This window comes from Perca flavescens, chromosome 6, assembly GCF_004354835.1.
Source record: "Perca flavescens isolate YP-PL-M2 chromosome 6, PFLA_1.0, whole genome shotgun sequence".
NCBI classification, from domain to species: Eukaryota; Metazoa; Chordata; class Actinopteri; order Perciformes; family Percidae; genus Perca; species Perca flavescens.
The window spans coordinates 8403711-8424980 of NC_041336.1; the positions used below are offsets into that span (position 1 = coordinate 8403711).

Sequence of the window (21270 nt, forward strand, 5' to 3'; positions counted from 1 at the left end):
AAAATGTGAAGTGTCTTTTTTTTTGGTGCTTTTTAGTTTGAGCATCGCCAACATCATCCCAAACAAACAAAAATCGACTCCTTTCATCCATGAAACCATTTTTAATGTGGTGCTATCTGTGGGAGAGAAAAAAATAAACTGTAAATACTTTTAAATAAAAGAATATATTCAAGTATTTTCTTTTTTTGTAAATGCTTGGTAATTTTAATTTGTATTGTTTCCACACCTTATCTGAACATCGCATTTATATTGGATATATGAATATCTTTCTTAACAAATATTGGTTTAAATGCACCAAAGAAGCACGTATACTTTGGTGCATTTGAATAGCCACAGCTGGAACTGCACAGAATCATTTTGCAGAAGCTCAAATGGATATTTAATCGTGCCATATTAATTTGCATTAGATCCGGGGATACTCAACAGGATTTCAAGTGAGACTTTCACGACATGACAGCAATTCTGCAGGACACCCAAGATTGACATATATTGCAGCATTTTGGGGATGAGCCCTTCATGTTAAGATCCACAGCACTTTAATCCCTTAAAGTCTCTCCTGATCCTCTGACTTCCCTCGAGCAACTGAGCTATTTTTACCCCCCCATGGGGAAACGTAACCTAGTCCGCTGGGCTTGAGTTACCTTGTTCAAATATAAGAACCAACTTTCAGAGGGTTACACCCGCAGAGATTTATGAACAGCGACAGCTGTTAACCTCTGAGGATTTTGACAGCATTGCTGGGCGTCCTACACTACCTCCCCTCATGTCTTGAACCTATTTCACTTCTCCAAAGTGCTCAGACTTTTCTTGTTAAAGATAATTTTTTGGCCTTGACGGACAGCTGAAGAAATGAAAGGGGAGAGAGAGAGAGAGAGAGGGGGAATGACACGCTGCAAAGGGCCACAGGTCGGAGTCGAAACCCGGGCCCGCTGGGTCGAGGAGTAAACCCTTATATATGGGCTCCTGCTCTACCAAGTGAGCTATCCGGGCTCCCCAGAATGCTCAGACTTGTCAAGTCTGACATGGCCACCGAGTAATAAGTAGAAAGCTGACTTTTAGACCTCTCTAAAAAGGTCACATTTTTAAAAGCCATACAGGCTTCACCGACGTTTGGCATCTTAAAGTGAATAAAAGCGCCGTCTCGCCACAGTCTACTCCAAAGGTTTCTCTCCCCTCTGATCGCTGTTGCACCGTAAAACACAGGTGTATTTTTAGACTGCAACGCTGGGCGCCATGCATGCTGTGACAGAAGAATTTACCATATTGTGTTCCGATTTGCGTCAGAGGTTTGTGAACGTTCTGATGCTGAAACGGCAACGCGTGATGTTAAAGGCGATCCAGAGTTCAACATCGATACATTTGTCTTCAAAGCATTGGACAAGTGTTTACATGTCACACTGCCAAGTCTCCGCAACGAGTGAGAAAGCTCTTCAACAGGTTAAGTGCCTCCCCATGTCATGGTGGCACTCTGAGCGCCAAAATAAGGAAGTGGGCGTGCTCTGGGCACATATTAGCAGTGTCATCAGAAACTAACCCATGTTAAGTCCTTCTCCCCCCCCCCACTGACCCTGACTGCATTATCCAATTCATACCAACTGTGCTGAGCCGCTGAACAAACACTGCGAAGAATGCTAACCAGTGGCTCCGCTATCCAGATTAGAACCAATACAGCCTATCCGCTGCTGATTTATAGTGAAGCTGACTGAGGATTAGTCCAACCAGGGAGGAGATGGAACCCAGTAAATAGGGGTAAAATAGACAACAAAGGGTGATGACAAGTCACTCACTCTGTACGTCGTTAAGAGACATTCAGATGAAAAGACAAGTGTTTCAAGCTTTCACTTCTGCTCTTCTGATACCGAAGGGCCCATGAACAAGATGCAAGGCTGATGTTGGTCAAGTCCGTTTGTAACACTGTTTAAAGTCACACTGTGCCAAGTCAAAAACTGAGATCCGGGAACATGGTAGGCTGCACGATATGAGGAAAATATGTGATACGCGATAACGTTGAATATTGCGATAATAATTTTACTTGCGATAAATTAACAGGTATTAAAATGTACTTAGTTCTTATTCTTCTAAAATACAACAAATTGCTTGTTGAATTTAAAACATAAGGAATGAACACTGAATTGACAAAGAATGACAGTTACACTTTAAAGTGCAGATTTCTACTGATATTTTCTTTCAAATACCATAAAAAAAAAATCTCGTAGTGTCTATTGCGATATGTGGCAACCTTTCGCGATGTGTATATTACGCCAGTTGATATTGCAAAGATGATAAAAAAAACCAATATATTGTGCAGCCTTAGAACATGGCAATATTACTAAAAGATGTCAGACAGGGCAAGAAACACATGCAGTCAGTCAGACAGATTGTGAACAAACCCACCGGGTTAGCAAAACATATTTGGAAGTGAAAATGTAGGCAACAGGTTAAATTCTTATTACCCTAACTGTGTGTCGCAAACATCCATCACAGTTTACAGACTGACTTCCTGATTCAACTTTGACCTACTGGGTTTGCCATAGTTGTGTGCAAAAGGTTTTGCTATGTAATGTTTATGGACCGACATTATGGGTGTGCTCACTTTCAATTTTTAGCTCCAAATGAAGTGATTTAGATAATCTGAATGAACTATGAAACTAATGCCCAAATAATCCTGAACCAGAATTCTCCTTTGAACTGAGAAAAACATCACTGCCAGTGCCAGAAGAGCCTTTTTTTTTCACAAAATTGTATTCTCTTGAAATCTGCTTTATGTTACTGTAGTAACAAAAACAGTAGTAAGGTTGAAGCAAGTTAAGAGTGACAGGAATTTGATATAAACAAAAACAAAAGGGCATTTTGTTCTTACTGTCTAATTCTGTAAATGATATGCAAGTGAAAATTACACATTCTTTCTTAAACTGTGAGTTTCCTGGTAAAATAAAAGCATCAAAAGCTGCAGCTGATGATCACTGCTGCCCAGCGGGGATCTAAGAGTACACATGTGCTGTAGAATCAGCACAGAAAAACCATGGAATTCAATGGAAGGTTGATTATTAGTACAAATCTCTTCAATGAAGTCTTTGCACGTGGTGCTCCGGCTGTTTCAAACAGCCTGAGGCCTCTGAATGTACCAATGTGGAACAAGTTCATCGGTGTTTTCCCACAGTTTCCCACAGTCGTCTTAGTGACTTGTAGGTTGAGGGGCGAGCGAAGTAGGCTCCTCCTCATCTGAATCAAACTCCACATTCTTGTCTCTCACCCACTGGCCGCTTCGGTCTGGCAACCACCCGTCACTAAGAAATAGACAAAGCAAGATGAAATGCACTGAAAGTAGAGATGGCCCGATACCATTTTTTGCTTCCCGATACCGATTCTGATACCTGAACTTGCGTATCGGCCGATACCGACTACCAATCCGATACCAGTGTGTCATATATATTATTATGTTTTAACAGCTGTATACTACTATCCCTGTATGGATGTGATATTATTTCTATCTTTGCTGTCGGTCTTGCTCTGGTTAAACTCTTTGTGAAACATGAACAAACACAGAACTTTCTTTTATTTTCCAATTTGACAGTCAGTTATAACGGAAAAAGAACCTAAATAAACTACTTTAATGTAGATTTTCTTTAGGGCTTTATTACGTGGTATCGGATCGGTGCATCAACTCCAGTACTTCCCGATACCGATACCAGCGTTTAAGGCAGTATCGGAGCCAAACATCTCTAACTGAAAGGCCCACAGTCAAAAAGGGTTGGGCATCGTTTGGATTTTAACAATTCTGATTCCAATTCCGACTCTGCCTTTCGATTCCGGTTCTTATCGATTCTCGATATCGATTCTTTGAGGGGTGGAGTTGAAACGGGTCACATGCCTATTTTCACAAATAAGAGGAACGTTTGATTTTGATTCAATGGTGGTTTGCAGTTTGACAGGGCTTTTTCAATGTAAAATAAAGCCACACTAGAGTGCTGCTTATTGTGCTCCATGGCTGCAACACAACAAGCGCCTGGCCGCTACGGAAACCAAAACTTGCACATGTTAAATTGGGAAGCGATGATCGGATTTGAAACCAAATCCGATAAAGAGATTCCCACAAAGAAACGATTCTACTGGAATCGTAATTTTTGAAACGATTCCAAGTAGGAATCGGTTCTGGATGCCCAATCCTACAGTCAAATATACCGAGCCGACATCTAGTATTGACAATGCACAACATCCGCCACACAAAAAAAAAAGAAGTTGCGTACATACCTTTTCAGTTTGAGGTAGTGCTCCAGTTCTCTCCTCCTCTGCGCTGTTATGGGTTCTGCCTCCTGTGTCACTGCAGCCTCGGCCTTAATGTCCAGATACGACCCTTCACCAGCTACACCACACACAACATGCACACAGTTAAAGCAAAATCAGAACAGGGTTTTTAATCAACACAACATCTGAAAGTAAAAGATTTCCTATTACAGGACCTGACACAAACTCCAAAAAGAGTAACTCTGGAGAACCACTGTTGAACACCCTATAGTCCATTTCAGCACTTAAAGTAAATCATTTATAAACCTGTAACTTAAAAAGGTACTTAACCCTTGTGTTGTCCTCGGGTCAAATTTGACCCGCTTTCAACGTTTTTTTACATCAGAAATTTGGGTTTCTTACAACTAAATTGTCCCAAAATAACATAATTGTGGGACTGGCTCTAGTGGCTGTAATTCTGCACCAAGGCTGAATTTCGGGAAAGAGACTTCAGATACAGTATTATGGGACCCCTAAGGTCTATATAAAAGAGACTTCAGATACAGTATTAGGGGACCACTAAGGTCTATATAAAAGAGACTTCAGATACAGTATTAGGGGACCACTAAGGTCTATATAAAAGAGACTTCAGATACAGTATTAGGGGACCACTAAGGTCTATATAAAAGAGACTTCAGATACAGTATTAGGGGACCACTAAGGTCTATATAAAAGAGACTTCAGATACAGTATTAGGGGACCACTAAGGTCTATATGAAAAGAGACTTCAGATACAGTATTAGGGACCACTAAGGTCTATATAAAAGAGACTTCAGATACAGTATTAGGGGACCACTAAGGTCTATATAAAAGAGACTTCAGATACAGTATTAGTGGACCACTAAGGTCTATATAAAAGAGACTTCAGATACAGTATTAGGGGACCACTAAGGCCTATATAAAAGAGACTTCAGATACAGTATTAGGGGACCACTAAGGCCTATATAAAAGAGACTTCAGATACAGTATTATGGGACCACTAAGGCCTATATAAAAGAGACTTCAGATACAGTATTAGGGGACCACTAAGGCCTATATAAAAGAGACTTCAGATACAGTATTAGGGGACCACTAAGGCCTATATAAAAGAGACTTCAGATACAGTATTAGTGGACCACTAAGGCCTATATAAAAGTATCCAAAAAGCAGCGTGTCATAGGACCTGTAATGTTTACTTCCATTGAATTTAGGGCGTTTTATTAAATGTTTAAATGGTTTTAAAACAGTATCCTGAAACTAAACTTTGACATGAATTAACTTCTTAACTATTAATCAAAATACTTCATAATTTAAAAAAATTGGTATAATGTCATTTAAATTAGTTGTATTGACCTTGAATTAAAAACATACAGCCTTTTACCTGCTGTGCAGCCACTAAAAGTGCTTTGTGATAAACTGTTTGAAACTTCAGTTTTTCGGCATGCTTTTTCTTGTTCGGATGCTGTTTCGCTGCAAGAGTGGTCACTGGGATCTGACCTGATTCTCCGGGCTCCTTCTCCAGATTTTGTACTTGAAAATGACAAAATGTATGTTTATTAAAACTGTGTTGTTGTTGTTGTTTTTTCTTGAAATATTTGTAGGATTTATTTTAGTGAATAACCATCTCACTTACCTGGTTTTAGTATGGCAGCTGTTATATGGTACGGTCTTCAACAAAGCGTGATGTGTAAGCTTCCGTGTTTGGGCCAGTAAAGGGGCTGAACATGAGGGTTCCTTAAAAACACAACCAAACATTTGTTTGTGGAATTGTAGAAGTGATTTCAAAAGCCACTGCGAGTGCTCGCTCAGAAGTCAGCTCTACAAAATGCTCCGTCAAGTGCTGTTTATCTTTTCCACAACAGACAACCATTTTAAATTGGTTTTAAGTAGGATATCAGTTGTCAAGGTCATATGGTAGTCACAAGGGGCGCCACGCAATGCCCTCGACACAAGACAACAATATGACTGCAAGGTCTCAGTCAGTCAAAGGAAAGATTAGGTTTGTTTGGCTCATGTTCTTCTCTAAAATGATGATTCATTCACATTCTGCCGGTTCTTGAAGCATTTTCTTCTTCTTCTTCTTCTTCTTCAGACAATTACATGCATCAAGAGATTCTAAAAAGTTTGCTTAGCACTCAGCTAAGCAGCAACTTGATAAAGGAAAAACACCTTATGCTCATAACTGTTATAGTTACCAACCTGTTTTGTGTTTTCAGTCTGGACGTAATTTTCATGGTGCCTTTTTGTCATTTCATTCTTCAACCGTGCTTTCTTGCCATAGAAAGCTTTTAATCCTGCATAATAAAACATGAAAAAAAGAATGTTTATTTGACCTAAAATGTCTAACATGCTTTAACAACAGTAATATGTGCACATAAAAGAGGATCAGTTGCTCAGCAATGTAAGTTATGTTTCCCTTAACTTGAAACTGCCAAATCGGAATCTACCTTTGGGATATCAAGTCCAGATATTCCATAAAGTAAAGTGATTATATGGCCCAAGAGCTGAATCAGTGAGCTAATTCATCAAAACACAAGGCTGTCTATTAGAAAGTTACACTTGATGTCTCAGGAAATAATGGAAACCACTACCTAAACATAAAATAACTAAAACTTAATGATTAAGAATTAACTAAACATCATAAATAATATAATAATAAAGCATTTGGGTGTCTTCTTGCCTTCTAGATGCTTTTTCCCGTTTCTGTGGACCGTCAACGTCTCAACTGTATCAAACACGGGACGGTAGGAGCACACAAGGCAAGTGTACCTAGAAACAGGATAAACGGGTTGAATTTTGAACTTCATGTCATCCATTTCTATGCGTTTTACAGCCATTCAAAACCTCGAGTTACAAGATTTTATTTCCCAAACATGTCATTGTTTATAAGTTAATTTCACCTTCCATTTTTCATAAGAGCTGCTTCATCTTCTGGAATATAATGAGACAGAAGATCTGCCACACGCCGTTTCTGAAACACAAGACAATGAAATTGGTCAGCAATAGTTGATTGTTAATACATCGTTTACAGTTTTAGAGAGTCATCTCTAATACTACAGCTAGCTGCACACTTAGCCATAGATATATACAGTATATGGCAGATAGCTAGCAGGATGCTAACCATAACAACATGCATAACCATTCACTAGTAAAGCTTAAAAGTAAAATGTTACCTTCAGGATGTTCAACTGACTCTTGTCATCACCTTCCCTTTTAAAAGACATAATTATTATAGTTATTAATCTGAAAACAGATGTCAGTAACAGGTTAGCATAATTGACTAGCTTGCTACTTCACGACAACGAGAAGCTGATAGCAATGTTGCGTTCCCAGTCAACGGAGGAAATGGGAAATACAAGTTTCCTTAATTAAAAATACCGTTCAGCTCAGTTTTTATGTGGTTAATTGTTTTGATCTCAGAGCTAGTTTGGCAATGGTCAATTTCTCTTAATTGCGAGAGCCTATACAATTATTACAACGTACCGACTGGACTAAGCAACTTACTATATTTTTCATTCGCTTGGTTTAGAAATGTTTGATCTACCTGTAAACATTCAGCTCCAATATATTTAAAATACGCCAAATGTGTCTAACGCTCAGAAAACATTGACAATTAACAGAAATCTTCCATTTTGTGTAGCAAATGGTCTGGATATAGATATATAGATGGCATAGATATACTGCATGAGATGTTTCAACTTTCAAGCCTCAATTTGTATCGGGTTTTCCAATTGTTGGGTATGCAGCGCAAGTAAAGACTCATGGGAATTCAGTCAGCTGAACTCGGCAGTCATGGCAACAAATGCAGCAGACAGCTCACTCCAGGAAATAACTTTCTCTGCAACGTTTCAGGTGTTTGTTTGAGAGATATGGTAGGTGAAAGTTGTTGTCAAGTAAGTTATTGGCATTAGCTTTGGCATAAGTTCAACGAGTAACGTTAGCGAGATACAGACCTAATAGTTTGACACTCGGAAAAAAGAACGAGCGTCAACGTTAATTAGCTAGCTAGGTGAAGTTGATAGCTGGTAGGCAGGCTAACTAAGCTGCTAGGTTGCTTACTTCGCATGTGTAGCTAGGCTAAGTAGGTTGTGTTCTCATGATGTGAACAACATGCAAGTTGGCTTGTAACGTACCGCAATTGTTCGGTTGCCAACTTAACGCTCTAGCTAGCTAAGTGGTTCACGACTATGTCCGGGGAGCGAGCACCTTTGCCAGCCGGGGGCTTACTCCGCGGGGGCCGCACGAGGTCTTACGGCAGTTTGGTCCGTTCTCCGCTCTCTCCGGTTCGCCAGAGACGCATTGAACACAACATTCAGCCAGGAGAAACACTACAGGGCTTGGCCCTGAAATATGGAGTGTCGGTAAGTATTAATTTTTCATTTTTATAATTCCTTAAGCAATTCATTTTAAGCAGATATTGGAAATAAAGTGATATCATGCCTCCGCATTGAATATAGCTTTTTGCAATATTTTGGGATATGCAAAATAAACGTGTAATGTTATTTGTTAGAACTACTATATACATGTTTGTTATTGTTGTCTTTTGTTTACGTCTTATTGTGGTTCAGTGAAATTAAGTTGTATTAAAAATCACAAGCAGTACAGCACTTTAATTAAATTATTCAATTGTTCAATTTGCATGAATTAACTATTTAATTGGAGTGCTGTCTTGCTCGTGATTTTAGTAAAAAAAAAGGCAAAAAGTACCAAAGTTAATCTTTTTAGGGGGGGCGGGGGCTAGCTTTAGTCAAGTTAAAAACCAGTTTACAAAAGGTTGACGAGATAATCTTCTCTTCCAGATGGAGCAGATCAAAAGAGCAAATAGGCTGTACACCAATGACTCGATATTCCTGAAAAAGTCCCTGTTAATCCCTGTGCTGTCAGACTTGGACCACTGTAATAACGGGGTGGATTTGGTTGAAGAGAACAGTGAAGAAGACTGTGCCTCTGCTCAAAATGGGCACACAGGGAGCTCCTCTGAGATGAAGCAAAATGATGGCAAAGAAAGGGTGTCAGACCTTACTCCAGTGGATTTTTTGAAAAGGCTGGATGGCTTGATAAATCAGTCCAAGCAGGCTGCTGTCAAAGGATGCCAGGAAGCAGAGCAACGGTACGGCTACATGGCTCTCACGGCTTGCGTGTACACTGGTGGTTCAGACACAGTAATGCTTAGGGCTGCACGATATGAGGAAAATATACCATTACGTTGAATATCACGATAACAATTTTTCTTGCAATTAATAAACAGACATTAAAGTGTACTTTTAGTATTCTGCTAATATACAACAAACTGCTGATTTTGAATTGAAAACAAATGAAAGGAAATAATTTCCAACATTCTTTTAGTAAAGAAATTGAACGTTTAGTTGAGTATAAAAGGCCCCACTAAAAAAGTTACAGGTACATTTTAAAGTGCAGTTTTCTACAGATTTTCTTTCAACTAACACAAAAACCTCAGTGTCTTTCACGATGTGTAGCAGCCTTTAGCGATGTGTATATTGCGCCAGTTGATATTGCGATGACGATTTAAAAAAAAACCATATATTGTGCAGCCCTAGTTATGCTCCATGTTTGTGTTGTGAAAGAGTCCTCAATTTATAGCTGCATCTGTGCCTGTGTTTGGCATTCCAGGGGTTAATATATTTCTTATGTACCACACCACCATTACGTCACTCCCAAGGACCAGTCGCTCTAGTTATGGTCCAAGTCAAATACTTGACAGTAGGGCTGGGTATCGTTCAAAAATGTTCGATACCAAAACCGTGACTTTGATACCGGGTCCTAAACGATACTTTTTTCAATACCAATTTCATAAAAAAAAGATATAACATTACAGCACAAATCTTTTTTTTAATTTATTTTTCAGCTCCTACTATGTGAGTTTTTCCTGCGTGTCTCTACAACGTGTAACGTTAGACAGCCAATCACCAGCATTATTAAATCTTGGTAGAAGCAGAGTTCCTGCATGGTTTCAGCGCAATTTCATTTTTGTCTCAAATAGGCATCTCTCCTTGATCCGCTAGCTGCCTGCTCCCTGAATCCACTGTGAAAAAGCCCGGTCTCGGGAGACAACACAGGGGTCGTCAACGTCAAACAAACACTAGGGGCACAGGCTGTGCACCAAAATACAACAAACCACTCCAGCCAATCACCGACAAGATGGTTTGTTGTGGGCGTTGGAGACAGTTAGTCAGTTATGCTGCATTCCTTTTACCTCGGAACTCTGATTTTCCGAGGTCAAAGTCGGAAACGCGCCCCCTGACCTCAGATTTCCGAGTTCGGAACTCGGACAACCTCGCAGTAGCCCGAGTTCAAAATCTAACATGGCTGCCCCCTCTATCAACAGTTGTGAAAGCATTAAGTTATAAGCACTTCTGTTTTATTTGTGTCACTAAATCAGTCGTTCACACAGGCATGTTCAACTTCTATCTGTGGACATGTTGTTACGCTGTTTGCATGCACAAAAAACGGCGTAATACGTTGTTATCAACTGATATTGCTAACCGGGCTAGAGCTAATGAAAACAATGAAAATCCGACTTTTAAGTGGAACGCATTCAACTCAGGTATGACGTCAGTCCCAGCTCCGGCTTCCGAGTTCCGAGGTAAATGGAATTAGTCATTAGTCACCTAGGGGGGAGGGGCGAGCATGCTCTGTTTTGTTTGAAATTTACTTGGAATCAACAGAAGTGACCATGCAGGAACTCATAGTGCACCTTTTAAGGCGTTGACATTTTGGTATTGAATGACGAGGCATTTTTCGATACTCGATACTTTAGAAGCAATTAGGTCGGTGCCTAAAAAGTATTGAATTTGGTACCCAGCCCTCCTTGACAGTGAGAAAAAAGTGTGGCACACAGCCTTCATATTTATTTCTTCACCTTTTTATTTACTTTCAAGTCTACTTCTAGTGATCAGCACCTCATGGCAGCCCTGGGTGTGTGTTACTTTTCTAAATAATACAAGTCCAATATTTAACAAACCTTTCCACCTCCCTGTTCTCCCCATTCTTAATAACCACTTCCTGCTTTGGCACCAAATGTTGCGACTGTAAATGAAGAGACCTGTTTGATATTTTTGCAGGACTCACACTTTCAGATCAAAAGGCATGAAGTTTGTGAGGCTGATTTTGTGAATCAGATCAGTCTTAAGACTTACTGTATCTTCTCATCTGTTTATTCTTCACAGGGTTGCCGCCCTAGAAGCAGCTTGCACCAGCCGGACATCAGACTGTCGGCCGCTTACAAGGTCGCAAAGTGTCATTTTGTCTTCCAGAGTGCAGCAGCAGCAGGCATCACATGTGGCGGTACCCGTAACTATCACCAAACTCACTAAGAAACTGAGAGACCACGAAGATGAGATCTTCCAGCTGTGACATGTTGTTCTTGCTGTTGCACTCTTGATTATTAAAGAAACTTTCCCAGAAAGCCACATCGCATGGTTTGGCCTCCAGGATAATAGAGAATTATAGATCAAGTGATCCTGTTGCTGAATGGACTTAAAAGTATTTTCATATTTGCCATTTAATGTAGACCTTTTTCTTTTAAAAGGTTTTTGAAAATGAATATTGCACTTGTAGCCTTATTTCTTTCGTGAGACAAACTGTAGATTATGTCAGAGGTTAGCTGTGTTTAGCTTATTTTCAACAGCAGGAAACAAGAGCGTGAAATATCGAAAATGAGAATTCACAGTCACAAGTTGCTTCAGTCATGACTCTTGATATTGTCAACTCAACAAGTGGTTTGTGTGTAATGCTACCTCACAGCTCGATAATGCAAAGATAGCCAAGTTTTGTGACTAAAGCCTTTAGCCATGGTATAAATACATAGACCTGTGTTTACTGTAACATTAGCACAACGTTGCTCATAAATTGATCTCTCTCGGTTACTGCTGAAAAATTTAAATTATAATGTAGCCAAAGTTTAGAAAAGAGACATATATTTTGAAAGCAATCTTTTTATTATGTTGTATTCATATTTATTTTCATTTAATATAGTTCTTTTTAGAAAAAAAATCCATCCCATGTTTAGGTTCATATGTATGTATGTATGTATGTAAATGTTGACTCAAGCATTTGATCTTTAAAAAACACTTTCTGTAATTTAATAGTTTAACTGACTTTTATCCACATTGTTGCTTACACAAAGAAGAAAGTGAAGTGTCCGTCAGGGCTTAATTTTTCCCCCTTGTCTGTTTTTTTTTTATGTCTTTGTAATTAAACCCAAAGAACAACACCTGTCTTAATCTCAGCCAATATCTGTGATCCAATCTTCAGAAAAACATGAATTATAGGATTGACATTCAAGCTTGTGCAGTCAACACCATTTAAGAGTCAGTCTTTTTGTTGCTGCAGAGCTTCTAAACATGTTTTGAAGCTGAGACTGCAAAGTGTTGGTGTAAGTAATTTCCTACTTTGTGGTTACTTTCTTTATTATTGGCTGCATTGACTTCCAGGCACCTCAGTAAATACAGTACATTGAGTTGCCGAAGCGTCATCTTGACCACCAGATGGCAGTGTTGTATTACAGTGGCATTGTTCCCTGTTGGTTCTCTTTATGAAATCTTTCCAGCTGTTCTAACTCCTCCTCCAGATAACCTGATAACATCAGTAGTTGTGAAACATTTCAAGTTCTCAGATATTTAACATTTGAAGACATTTCATAATCTAATAAAACAGCAGATACAGTATAAACCAATATATATCCAAGTTTGGTTTCTGAACTTTGTCTCAATAGACAAGTGTGTATATATATCACAATTATACACTATATATCATCTCTAAACATTGAAATCTTAAGGAATGATAGTGCGTTCCATTTACCTCGGAAGCCGGAGCACAAATGACGTCGAACCCGAGTTGAATGCGTTCCATTTAACAAGTCGGAATTCACGGTTGGATTGGTTAGCCGTTGTTAGCGATACCAGTATAACAACGCATTAGGCTGTTATTTGTACGTACAAACAGCGTAACGCCATGTCCACAGAAGTTGGACTTTGTGTACAACTGATTTAGTGGGACACAAATAAGACTGAAGTGCTAATAAACTGTGTTACTACAGCTTTCACTACTGTTGATGGATTGGGAGCTTGGGGTGCTGCCAGGTTGTCCACGCTTCCCAACTTGGAAATCTGACTTCGGGGGAGGGGCGTGTTTCCGACTTTGAACTCGGAAATTCCGACTTCCGAGTACAAATGGAACGCACTATGAGTCAACCAACTTTATTTTTTAATCCCACATGTTCTTTGAGAATGATGGGGCAGCAGTTTTGTTCTCAAATCAATTGTCTTGCGTTGCGAGTCCACCGCAGCAGTAAGACCAATTGTGTTCAACAGTTCTGAGTCTCAGCTGAGTCTTGCCTGTTGATCTCCCAGTGTCTGTCTGTGATTGTATTATTTCTATGTCATATTGTCCCCTCCTCCATAAGTTTGTCGAGTCCTTTGCAGATCTTGGTAAGGTGGTCTCGGAAGGGGCTGCTGGGGTCGTACAGTTTGGACAGGAGCTCTGGGTCAGAGAAATGGTTGAAGACGTGGTTGATGCGACCGTGGGATTTAGGGGTGAGGTGGGTGTTCACTAGCTTCAGCAGCAGATCCCTGCAGCTGGTGAGGAGTTCCTCCATCACTGCTTTATCAAAGGTAAAATCCACCTGCACCAGTCGGGAAATATAATGTCAGAATGTTAATACCGTTAGGGTTCATCTCTATTATCTGTATTGGACAAATGACATAATCTAATAGGGGATTTGTAACTGTCAGATGAATTTATAGATACAGTATATTAGTAGCAAACTCATGTATTCTGAAATAATCAAGTTTTTTATCAGGATATCTTCCCTCTCTTAAAAATAATTATATGAAATACAAAAGTTCACTTAAATGCATAGACTTGTATTTATTTTATCTAGAAATGACAACCTTTCTTGCAGTTGTCAATTTGCCCTAAAATCTAAGAGTGGTACTGTACAAACCTGTTTTGTCATGTTATGAAAGCAGAGATTGGAAAATTAAATGAAGGTCCTTGAGTTCGTAGTTGGACTTAAATGAAACCAAACACGTCATAATAATTCTGGGACACATACAGGACATGTTGACTCTTATACAGAATAAGGAATAGACTATAGAGGGGTTTACAGTTTTCTGTTAATTGCATCTGTTTTTAATGAACTTGGACATTGTCTCCGTGAATAATTAGTCTACTGGTGTCATATCCCTATGTGATTTATCGGTTAGTCGATAGATCTATGTAAGAGTAAAGTACATTCACGCTTTCTAATAGGGCTGCTCATTTATGGAAAAAATGGTCATTTCCAAATTGGTCAGTATTGAAATGACAATTATTTAACATGATTAGTCATTGTCTTTTGGATAGATTATTGAACCTAAAAAATCAAATCAACAGTGAAAACACATTGAACTGTTATATTTCCCTTAATACGTTTGTCAGTTGAAATTTTTTTTTCCAGAACATAAGACAAACTAAAGAGTATACTTATAAAAAGTATTGTGCAAAATAATTGATAATACTGTTTTTGTGATCATTAGGAGCAGAACTCGTTATCGGCAGTAACCTTTTGATTAATTGCACAGCCGTACTTGCTAAAGCCCGCATATAAACATTTAAAATAAGGAAACGTACCTCGTAAAAGCTGATAGCCGTCATGGCCCCCTGGTGCAGCTTCTTCTTAAAATCGGTGGCCACTGCCAGCTCCTCGGTGCTAAAACGGTTGTTCCTAAACAGCAAGCCAATCTTCACGGCAATCTTGACCAGGTCTTTGATCACCTTCTGGGCCTCCGTTTTATTACCAGAGTACTCTTTGGAGACGCGGTACAGTTCATCCAGGATCTCGCTGGTGGTGTCGTCAATGAACATTTGGACAGAGCTTTTGGTGGCCATGGAGCTCAGGATCTTCTTCTGCGCCCTCAAGGCCATGTCCTTGGAGCTGAAGGAGTCCATGATTGCCTGAATTGTCAGAGAGACGGAAAAAAAAACAATTTTCAAATTCGGCCAGAGACAGTTTAGTGATTAAAACTGCAGTAGTAAATGTTTAATTAGTAGTTTCCCAACATTTGTGAGAACTAACAGGCTACAATAGGACTGACATTAGCAAATTGCACTTAATACTCCCAATCTCAGAGACACATTTGCATTTCCCGCTTTCAAAGGATAGAAAACAATAGTCAAAAAGTCACTGGCTGTCCATACATGACACCAGATTACAGCTAACCCAGAGCCTCAGTCTAAAATAGGAATGCTTGCACTGCTTTTCTCCATCACATGAATACAATTGCTAAATGTAAGAGCCAGTGCCCACGCTACGAACAAAAATGAAGATATTCATAGACTCAGCCTTTTAAAGAAGAGGAAGAGCAACTTTCACATCTGGTTGCTGCTTGGCACAATTTCAGTCTTTTACTGGCAGACGAGCAGCTCCAGTGGACTCGTTGGAGGTTAAATGCCATGTTCAAGGACCAACCGTTTGTTTTTATGGAGGCTTGGGAGGGCAACACATGTTCACCTTTCTTATCCAAATTTCCAAGATGATCTGGGGATTTACACTGGCGACCCTCCAGTCACACACATCATTGAAGTACATTTCTGTGACACAATTGTTAATTTAAGATCAACGTTTTCACCCTTTTATAAAAATAGTAAGTAGAATTAAGTGGGTAAATTTATATCTGATAAGCTGAATTAAAAAACGCATCAAATTTGAAGCCTGGCTTTTCTGTAGTATTAGTTCCAGTTCGTGTTTGTTTTTGTATCTGGCATGCACATATGATGCCAACAGGGAAAAGTACCATGGAAGACAGAAGCTTTTAATTTCTCCACTGAGACTTTTACCACACCTAGCATCCATCACAGAGAAACCCCCGGGAGGGCATCAGCATGCACACTGCAAATTATGACCCAACTGCAAAACCCACTGTTTATCTTTGATTGTCAACACAGTTTGAATTAATTCCTTTTTAATGACATTTAATTTCCCCTAATCTCAAACATGCAGGCAGATTTGAAATGAATCATTCAAAGAAGAAAGCTACATTTTCATCTTATTCAGCTGATGTTTTTATAAGAGAAGCGTACAAAGACTAGGCAAGCAAAATAAGGTTAAATTCCTCCATCAGAATAACAATAATAATAATAAGTAGTTATCTCACAATCCCACAAACGCACGCATAACAAACAAATTGAAGTCTTAAATCTTGACTCCTGCTCCACCTTAATCCAAAGTATTTGAGATGAGTGAGACGGAATCAACAAAGACATGCAGTATCTGCTGCATATCAGTGCCACTGTGGCTTCTGTGTATCCTCTCTTACTTCCTGTGTCATCTGGTCTTGCATTCACAAATATAGGCCGGGCTCGTTCAAACAGTTTCTTAGCATCTTTCAGTTTAATCTTCTGCACTAAATCCCACTTCTGGCCTGTGTGGACAAGTATTTGAGGGAAGCAGGAAGGCTACATAGCTGAGGCAGGCCCGTGCCTGCTTTTCCCAGATTGCATTAGTGGCGGTGCAGGAACAGAAAGTGAGCACCTCAAACCCAATGGCTACCTTAATCACTTGCCTGGGAACTGCTTTTGTGCAAAACAACAGCTGTTCTTGAAACACCCTGTGCATTGGCAACAGCATATTAGTCCATAAGCTGTCAGTTAAATGACGGCCTGATGGTTGGTTTAATGTGTTTCTTATAATGCCTGTTTAATAGGAATGTAACGATTCATTGTGCATCGGTTAAAAATTGATATAAAAGTGTAAAGATTACAACCGGTTAAGATGATTCAAAAAAAAAATGAATCGTGATGTAATTTTTAAATGCCCTAAGGCGTAATCTACTTATGATTTCATTTGTTTGACTTCAAATGTCACTACTTCTTAGTTTATTTATTTGAAGAGATTTTTTTTCTATTTATTTTGTTATTTTGATGTGTGAATTCATTTTTTATTTAATTTTTGGTATTTTTGATAAAAATACCAGTAGATGTGTTATTTTGCACAGTTTATTTAAATGAAGGAATATCTTTGTATAGGAATATATTTGTCTGCAGCTCATTCTGTTAAAAAACATTGCGAGAAAATAGTGTCGTGAACTTAAAATCGTGAAACGAATTGTGAGTTGAGTGTATCGTTACTTCCCTACTGTTTATACTAATTAGTTGTTCAAATGGCAGTCTATATCCATGACGTTCCACTTCCGGGAACGCACTGTTGCTGCCGGAAATTCTGCCGGATGTCCCTCTTTTCAGCCAGATGTCTGGTACCTTCCTCTTTCTTTGTGTTGTCATTCTAAACTCCGGTGGATTTGTGAGGACTGTGGTTAACTGCTTCTCAGATCTCTGTAGGGTAAATCCAGACAGCCAGCTAGACTCTCTGTCCAATCTGAGTTTTCTGTCGCACGACTAAAACAACTTTTGAATGTACACATTTCCACAAAACAAGTTCCTTCACGAGGCTATTTTGCAGAGGCACCGTGGCTCTGTCCGGCGCTTAGTGCCGCCCATGACGATTGCGATTGGTTTAAAGAAATGGCAATAAACCAGAGCGTGTTTTTCTCCCAACCCAAATGCCAGACCCTCCTCCGCAGCGCTGAGGAGGAGGGTCTGGCAGAGCGAGACTATTCAAATGGTGACATTCTCGTTGTCCGACGCCAGTGATGCTCAGTCAGCACTCGGAGCAAACGGCTCCATGGCTCACCAATAAATTAAAATGTGATCCGGTTGGTTAATGATCGTATCATGCAAATACGCAGCGCTCGCTGTGACTCTCCTCGTCCCTGGTGTGCGCCCCAATCCCAGCAGCAACATCCATAATAAGCAAACAGTCACTTTTATAGGCTATCTCACTGGGTTCCATTTTACATGCACAACCATTCGTTTTGAGCAAGTGTCACGTTTCTAATAGCTCGCGTTGTTACAAAAGCTTTGGGTTCCCTGTGGGGAATTAAAGAACATTCATTAGATTAATTTCCCTTAACGGTGATAATGGAAGTGGAGCAGCGTGATAGCTATTTCCGATTCCTGCTTCACTCTCATTTATTTGCTAAAAAGACTACAGGGATTTGAGGGACATGCACAGTGCGTAATCATCAGCCAGTATTCCACATAGTGAAAATGTTAAGCCCTCAGCTGGAGACTGCTCGCTGCTTGGCTTTTTGTGCTTCTACATTGTTTGTTTTTATGCAGATCAGTCAGAAGGTTGAGGATGTTTGGAGAGCCCTGAAACATTTGTGCGCTACAACAGCACATTGCCACCAAACCACTTTTCTGTAATGGACGTCGTTCAGTCAGTCGCATCGAGAACGCTTCCAATGTTGAGCATTCATTTTCCGGTAGAGATGGATTGAAGGGGGCTTTTAAGCGTCGATTCGTTGTTGACATGAAACAGCGAGTGGCTGCATTATATGTTCAAGTGTTTGTTTCCCTCCTAAATGCCTGCTGGATATTGACAAGCACCTGTACACTGCGTGAGACCTGATTCTACCAGAAGAGCTAAATAAAAAAAAAAAAAAAACAACAGCAGAAGTGTAACTATCACAGTTGAGATGGTTCGTATTTGGATTCAGAGTTACTGCAACAGCCAGGCGGTGAGGCGTCTTTAAACGTTGGACAGTCAGAGAGAGAGGGAGAGTGCTGATTGGTGGAGCCATCCCGGCAGGCAGGCAGGAGAGGTAAATATTTAGCATTCCTTAAATGTTTCCATCATTGAGCCTCAGTATTTGCCTACATGTATGAACTTGTGGATGTGCATTTTTTGAATAAAAGTGGTTTCCAGTTGTTTTTGGATTTAGGTGTTTTTGCGATTGTGTGTCTGTGTGTGTCCTCACTCTTTCCAGCAATGGTGTTTGTGCGTGTATACAGAGAAATCCTCACTTAGAGGGGGAATTCGTGAAGCCCCTTTTTGACTCAAACCCGATCAAATTGTGCCTCGTACTGTTATTCGAGCAGCAGGGCCTCGTCACCGTTAGCTCGGCTGACATCCTCGCTGACTTTCATCACCAGGCCTGGGGATGGGCTCAGTGTAGACTGAGTTGTAGCTGGTGAGTGGAGGGGGTTAGGTCTCTTTTAGCTTCCCCCGCAGCCTTTGATCAGATTGAACAATGAGAATGTTCCAGTAAAAAACAAAAACTAAAAAAAACAAACAGAAAAAGCCATACCACTCAATCAGCTGAAAGCAAGGCTACTGTTGAAAGTTGATCACTGAGCTACAAGGGAGGTTGTATTGAGCTGGTAGAAACTTTTATTCTCTCCCGGTGATGAACCAAGCAATATGTAAACGATGAGTATTGAGCCCAGGATGAAACGCCACTTCAGCTGTGTGTCCTGAACTGGGGCAACAGTAGGCTAACGGTTCACGTGTAGATCCTGTTTTCTCTTACTTCAGTGGCATATTGATTTCTAAATACAAATGTGTAAGGATTAGGTTGATATTTAGTTTGCTAGTTGCCTTTTTCATTTGACAAATCTTATGTTTTATGTGCTTTGAAGTAACAGACCAAAGAAAGCATTTTGAAATCCTCAGCAAACACATACTGCAGTTTCTCTTTCAACATTGCACAACTGAATAGTCGTTGCTAAACGCCGCCACCCATCTACGATACCTCAAAAGGGAAGCGAAACAGGCAGCAGAGGCCCACAGCTTGCGTTTGTCCCTCGTATCTGCACTACAATGTGAGTGGCATCGCACCCTTTTGCTATCTATGACTTAATGCACTTCAAATCAAAGTAGGCCAGTGAATACTGGAAAGTCTACCGTCTGGAGAGTTGAGTTGAGCAACTCCCAGCGTGTGCAAACAACAGTGTGAGCTCTACATCTGTGCATTACACTGGAACTTGTTCCAGCATGACTGTAAGCGCACATGCATATCTCCCAACCCGCACTCAAGATGGGGAAGTAGAGAGAGGTCACACAATTTGTTCCAATCATCCCTCTACTCCGTCTGTCTCTTCTGGTTGCCAGCGATGAATACTACGTTTCCAAGAACAACAAAAAAAAAAAAGCAGAACTAAACACTAATCTGGACCCAGAGGATTTATTTATTTTACTGTCACATGAACACGGCAGAAGTTCTCTTACCTGTGTGTGCGTGTGTGTGTGATGAGTCCCCCTCCCTCTTGGTGTGTGTCAGATATTTCTCTCTCTCTCTCTCTCTCTCACACACTCTGCTCTGTGTTTAAGGCTGACAGCACAGGTCGGTTGATTTAATGAGATCCCTTTATCTTCACCACGAGCAGAACCAAAACCTGAAAAAACTGCCCTCCTGCAGCGCTTCTGTCAGTGCTGCCACCCTGTCTTAAGATAATGTTGAGTTGTACTTCCTCGAGGAACTAACTTGCTATGACACACCCCTCAGTCTCTCTCTCTCTCTCTCTCTCTCTTACTCTCTTACTCTCTCTCTCTACCCTATCTTGTGTTTCCCTCTGCAATTCAAATTCAGACTCTTCAAACCTGTATTTCTCTCTTGCCCTTTGCTCATCACACCTTGGCACTCTCTGTGATCCAGTCTGTCTCTCTCCCTGCTCGTCTCTGTCTGTATTGCTGACGTTGTGCCTCTGCTTGTTCTGACAAGTGAAAACCCCCAGAAAGAATTTCGCAATGATCCAGGGATGCAGCCAGTTGAAAGGGGAGTGGCTTTACGCCTTGTTTTGTGTTCACCTTGGCTGGAATGCAGCTCCTGTCAGTGCGGCTGGGCACCCTGTCCCTCCCCATGTGTCTCCTATTCAAGGTAGAATACAAACAATGAGTAGCCAGGAGTGTGTGTATGTGTGTGTGTGGGTGTGGGTGTGGGTGTGGGTGTCTAAGTGTGACACACACAGTCGCAGCTCTCTGACTGCACTCAAACTAAACACTCTTATCAACCTGTGCTACTTTTGTTATGTTTATGGACAAAATGCATGCAGTGCCAACATGATGCAACACTTTCATCCTGCTCCGTGCATCTCAAGTCTGTCAGTCTGTTTATCATCTGCCGCTCATATCTGCTCGTAATGCTTTATTTAGTTGTATCTTCTGTG

The 21270-nt window shown here is 40.3% G+C and overlaps 3 protein-coding genes across 9 annotated transcripts; 1 reads left to right on the forward strand and 2 right to left on the reverse strand.

Annotated features, from left to right (window-relative positions):
- Positions 1–2723: 2723 nt before the first annotated feature.
- scnm1 (sodium channel modifier 1) lies at positions 2724–8599 on the reverse strand. Of its 7 annotated transcripts, none has more exons than XM_028581098.1 (9): positions 8470–8599; positions 7437–7468; positions 7164–7234; positions 6944–7032; positions 6463–6557; positions 5897–5997; positions 5645–5793; positions 4252–4363; positions 2724–3287 (listed from the first exon to the last, which is right to left on the reverse strand). In XM_028581098.1, the coding sequence occupies exons 3-9, from the start codon at positions 7175–7177 to the stop codon at positions 3176–3178; spliced, it is 672 nt and encodes a 223-aa protein (XP_028436899.1). In that variant the 5' UTR covers positions 7178–7234; positions 7437–7468; positions 8470–8599; the 3' UTR covers positions 2724–3175. The 7 variants fall into 7 exon arrangements, with proteins under 7 accessions (XP_028436899.1, XP_028436897.1, XP_028436896.1 ...); XM_028581096.1 differs by having other exon boundaries at positions 7437–7473; XM_028581095.1 differs by having other exon boundaries at positions 8397–8599.
- Positions 7680–12641, forward strand: lysmd1 (LysM, putative peptidoglycan-binding, domain containing 1). The gene is made up of 3 exons (XM_028581099.1): positions 7680–8624; positions 9063–9373; positions 11451–12641. The coding sequence occupies exons 1-3, from the start codon at positions 8451–8453 to the stop codon at positions 11635–11637; spliced, it is 672 nt and encodes a 223-aa protein (XP_028436900.1). The 5' UTR covers positions 7680–8450; the 3' UTR covers positions 11638–12641.
- Positions 12400–20773, reverse strand: tnfaip8l2b (tumor necrosis factor, alpha-induced protein 8-like 2b). Its single transcript, XM_028581100.1, has 3 exons — positions 20333–20773; positions 14896–15219; positions 12400–13906 (listed from the first exon to the last, which is right to left on the reverse strand). The coding sequence occupies exons 2-3, from the start codon at positions 15211–15213 to the stop codon at positions 13664–13666; spliced, it is 561 nt and encodes a 186-aa protein (XP_028436901.1). The 5' UTR covers positions 15214–15219; positions 20333–20773; the 3' UTR covers positions 12400–13663.
- Between the last annotated feature and the right edge of the window lie 497 nt (positions 20774–21270).